Source organism: Cynara cardunculus (genome assembly GCF_001531365.2).
Source record: "Cynara cardunculus var. scolymus isolate 2C chromosome LG 6, CcrdV1, whole genome shotgun sequence".
NCBI classification, from domain to species: domain Eukaryota; kingdom Viridiplantae; phylum Streptophyta; class Magnoliopsida; order Asterales; family Asteraceae; genus Cynara; species Cynara cardunculus.
In genome coordinates this window covers 1,896,575-1,901,243 of record NC_037533.1, presented here as the reverse complement: position 1 = coordinate 1,901,243, position 4,669 = coordinate 1,896,575, and the positions used below count along the sequence as shown (strand labels likewise).

Genomic DNA, 4,669 nt, shown 5'->3' with positions numbered 1-4,669 from the left:
TATATGCATAATGCATGGCTGTGAATAACAGGATGGATTCATGACATCATTAGGAATGTGTATATATATGCATAATGCATGGCTGTGAATAACAGAATGGATTCATTACCATTTGCAAGTACATTGAACAAGTAGAGACGATTCCCAGCTGCAGTGGCTGTGATGAGACAGTGTGGTGGTTCTAACTCGAATTGGTAATACTTTCTTCCCGAATATTCCTTAACTTTGCTATTCATCACTTTCCCTTCTACGTTCTCTCCGATTACCTCTGGCCCAAATGCGTTGATCACTTTCTCTGGAGGTCCGATTCTTTCTATCCGGGCATCATCCTCTAGATCTATATATGCATTACAAAATGTAACACATGCAATCTTTAGTTGGAGATGAAGAAATCTTGAAACTTTTTGCTTCATTAATGAATGTTAACTCACAGTCTGCGAATCTGAGAACAGGTGCAACGATGACAAAGAGCCGGCCTTCGCTTGGACTACCAAATCTGAGATCAATCTCAGTTCCACCAAGATCAGCTATGGATACTGGTGACTGAAATTAAGAGATGATATCACATCATGAAACTGCAACAGCCAACAGTTCATATGGAGATCCCCCACAAGATTATCTTGTCTTTTTTAAAGATTTCTTGTACAAGATAATTGGAGTAAGAGATATGTATTACCTCTTCCCAACCATCAGGAACCGAAAAGGCATAGGGGATGATGGGACTCCACCCAACTCCATGTCCTCCAGACTTCTCATCTGGTCTGCGGTAAGTCCTCCAACCTGTCTGAGCATGTTTTAACCACGTGAAAGATGACTAACAACAAACCACAGGCCGCCCCCCACACACAAACACACACACACACATATATATATATATATATATGTATATGTTTTACAAGTTTGTTTCTCATTGTGGAAGCAGGATTGAAACCCACAACAACAAACCAGTTCTATCATTCAAATTAAGCATTTCTAGTTTCTGTTTAAATCATCCAGTTTCCCTCAACATGTTCTCCTCATTTCCTAATATCTGTAACACAAATTCATGAAATTTTCTATACATTTATAATACTATAAATTGTCATAAAACAGTCCAAATTATTATTAACAATACACCCTTGTTCTAAGAATCAAATAGAAAAGAACCAACCTTGTTCATTAGGTTCAGACAGTCCTGGAATCCTTCCAGCTAAAAGTCCTTGTTTCACTACAGCCACTCCCTCCCTTGGGATTCCCATCATTAAGCCTGAGGAAACCAATGAAACCCCAGAAACCATTGCTGTTCTTCTTCCCAAAACCACCCCATTTTCATTTTCTTCATGAATCTTTGTCGCAGAAACTCTTTCAGGTGAAGAAGATGAGCAACCAGCTGCAACAAGACTGTGTCTTTGGTTGCTGTTTTTTAAAGAAAACCCTAAACTTTTAAATCCAACTGTGCTCATCTTGTTTCTGTTAAGACCTTCAAGTTAAGATGAACTGAGTGAGGTAGTGATGTGAGAGAAGATTAGAGGGTGTGTTTCCATTTTGAGTTCAAGTGAATGTAGACTGATAAATGTACAAAGTTTTATGCATGATGTACAAATCCTTTGTAAATTTGCATGGTTGAAATTCACTTATCTGAAAATGATCAAAATCTGGCTTGGAATTGGCCACGTGTTCAGCTCAGGTTGCCAAAAGTGGACATACAAGATTAATCCTAGAATCCATTATTTTTCACTTTCTCTGACAATTCTATTTGAAATCTCGTGCAATAAAATCGAGTTTATAGAACATTCTTAAATTCTAAATGTTTTAATAGACTTTTTTTATAGGACTTGGTTTATAAGACCAAAAAAATAAAGTATTCTATCTAATGGTGTTGTGTCAAGTTTATATGACTTTTTTGATGTTGTAATAAGTTTTTTAGAACACTTTTAATATAAAGCGTCCCATTATCAACTTTATAGGACACTATTTAAAAAAAATCTAATAAAAACAAGTGTCCTATAAAAAATTGAGTTTATAGGACAATTTCTTAAAAGTGTACTATAAAGTTGTCAATGCGATACTTTTTATTAAAAATGTCTTTACAAACTTGTTAAGACGCCCAAAAGCATATATAAACTTATTACAACGCCTTTAGATATGACGTTTTATATTTTGGTCCTATAAATTAAGTCATGTAACGGTATATTGGGACACTTAGAGATTGAGAGTGTCCTATAAACCCAAATTTGTTGTAGTGACTATAATAAAACTGGATTTGTAAAGCATTATAATCTCTAACGTCTTAATAAACCATTTTATAGAACTTAATTTATATGACTAAAAATTAAAACGTCATGTTTAAAGTCGTTGTAATAAATTTATAGAACGCTTTTAGACGTCTTAACAAGACTTTTAGGACGTTTTTAATGCAATGCGTTGCATTAGCAATTAATAGGACCTATAAACCCATTTTTTTATATGACATTTGTTTTTATGATACACTTTCAAATAATGTCATATAAAACTGCTAATGGGTTAAGAGTATCTTAAAAAACTTGTTAAGACGCTCAAAAGTATCTTATAAACTTATTACAACGTTTTTAGAAAGAACACTTCCTTTTTTGGTCCTATAAAATGACCTATTAAGACACTTAATTTTTTTTGATGTCTTATAAACCCGATTTTAATATCGTGTTTGATTTTTCGCAACACGGTGTCTCAAAAAATGGAGTTATATAAAATGAAATCTTTATAAAAATATAATACAAAATAAACTTTGAACTGAAGTGAAAAGAAAACAAGATGAACAATACAAACTAATACTAGTGGTTCTGCCCTCATAAGGATGGTGTCTACATCTGAATGGGAGATCTGAAACGAAAAACCAGGATAACAAACATAAATCATCAATTGCGATTCAGATTCCAAACTCTCCAAATTATCAAACTTAATCCTCATACATGTTTCTCTCTAGTTTTTATGATTATGAAGTGGTAAATAAGGGTTGTATTTCTATAATGTGATTCAGATTCGGCCAACACTAATTAAGAACGTGAAAAAGAGCATCTTAGGTCGCATTACTTTCTATCAGTAACTAATGTATCTTAGGTCCACATTTAGATCAATCATAATTGAATATCAATACTAATAAGATGCACTGAATCAATTACTGTGAGAAATCCAATTCATGGAGTGGAGACGAGATTAAAAGTGATGAAGGGTTCAAATCATTTCTTACGCTTCTCATCTTAACTCTTATTCTTACACGATCCCTCGTCTTGTTCTGTATACTTAACTTTGATAGTATTTATCATAAATATTCGTCTTTTTTAATTATTTATTTTATTACAGTTAATCTAAATCATGTATATAAGCAACCACTGAATAACAGTATTATTAAAAGTAAAATTGACATCTAGCGACAAGAAAACATATTATCTTATAGATTATAAAATTAACAATCAAGATATTTAGAAAGAAAAAAAAAAAGCAATTACAATTTTTAGTGACGACATGAATATCTCATAATGACTAAGAAAGTCTTTTCTACTGTTTCATTTTTAAAAACTGTATCAAAATGAAACTAATTTTGTCTTTATTCATATTTTGTGTAACTAAGGGGTCATTTATCCAAACACTTGCCATACAGGTGTAATTCAACATCGTCACTTACTTTATCTGATATTATTTATTCCATTATAACAGCATCGTATGCCAGCATTAACAGGATAGAAGTCGTCGCTCTCAATTAACAGGTAAAACTGTAGGTCATTTCTTTCGCTCTTACTGGATAAGATTCTTAATCTTTGACATGTGACTTAACAAGCATTTACCTATATAAGCATTTGATGAAGAACTCCGAACTTTCAAAAGGTTCATTTTTAAAACAAGATTCATGTTTTTCAAAATAAGAAGAAAAAAAAAATCAAAATGGTTCCGATTTGACTCATCTTAAAAATTACATTTTATTCATTACCTAACCCACCCATTAGCGAATGATCGTGTGAGAGAAGTTATGGTAAAATTTATAAGAAAAATCTAAACCTTTGATCGTTTCTAATTTCATGCACATCCATGAATTGTGCTTTAGAAAAGAATTGATCCAGTACATCTTGGTGTCACCTTACCAGTGTTGACATTCAATTACGATTGATGGTGTAGATCTTTTCTTACGTGTGATAACTTGATCCTGGTTATCACCCAAAGTAAATAATATGTGATTATCTGATTTAAATGATTACGTGATAGCATGATAAATTGTTACGTTTGATCATGCTGGGATGTGAAAATGTGCACAATATGAAATGCATATGTTATATATTTATATGTATGCATGGTATATATATATATATATATATATATATATATACATACATACATGGTGTATGTATGCATGCATGAGAGTTTTGTGAGAAAAAGGGGCTGTGTTAGCCGCCTTTCCTGTTTTATAAAGTATAAAAGGGAGGCTGAGCCTCCATATTTTCTCTTCTTGTTTTTGAGTTCCTTGTTGTGCGATTTAAAAGAGAAGAGAAGTTGACCGGATTATTTCTTGTCTGGAGATTCAAGTTGATTTCAAGTGTTTGATTTCAAAAGTTTGTTAAGGTGACTAATTTCTAAACTCTTTTGCATAAAACTTTTACTGTTTTTATATGAATCATGTTTATTATTTGAATGAAATCAAAGAATTTTGCTTAAGGATTTT

At 32.3% G+C, this 4,669-nt stretch overlaps 1 protein-coding gene across 1 annotated transcript in view; it reads right to left on the bottom strand.

The window, feature by feature from the left end:
- LOC112514625 (psbP domain-containing protein 4, chloroplastic) overlaps window positions 1–1,513 on the bottom strand; it is a 2,033-nt gene extending 520 nt beyond the window's left edge. Inside the window, exons 1-4 of the mRNA XM_025121199.1 lie at window positions 1,151–1,513; window positions 677–780; window positions 432–543; window positions 110–337 (exon numbers count right to left, since the gene is read on the bottom strand). Of these exons, the coding sequence (XP_024976967.1) occupies window positions 110–337; window positions 432–543; window positions 677–780; window positions 1,151–1,442 (736 nt within the window). The 5' untranslated portion in view covers window positions 1,443–1,513. The remainder of the gene's footprint in view (window positions 1–109; window positions 338–431; window positions 544–676; window positions 781–1,150) is intronic.
- Window positions 1,514–4,669: the final 3,156 nt, after the last annotated feature.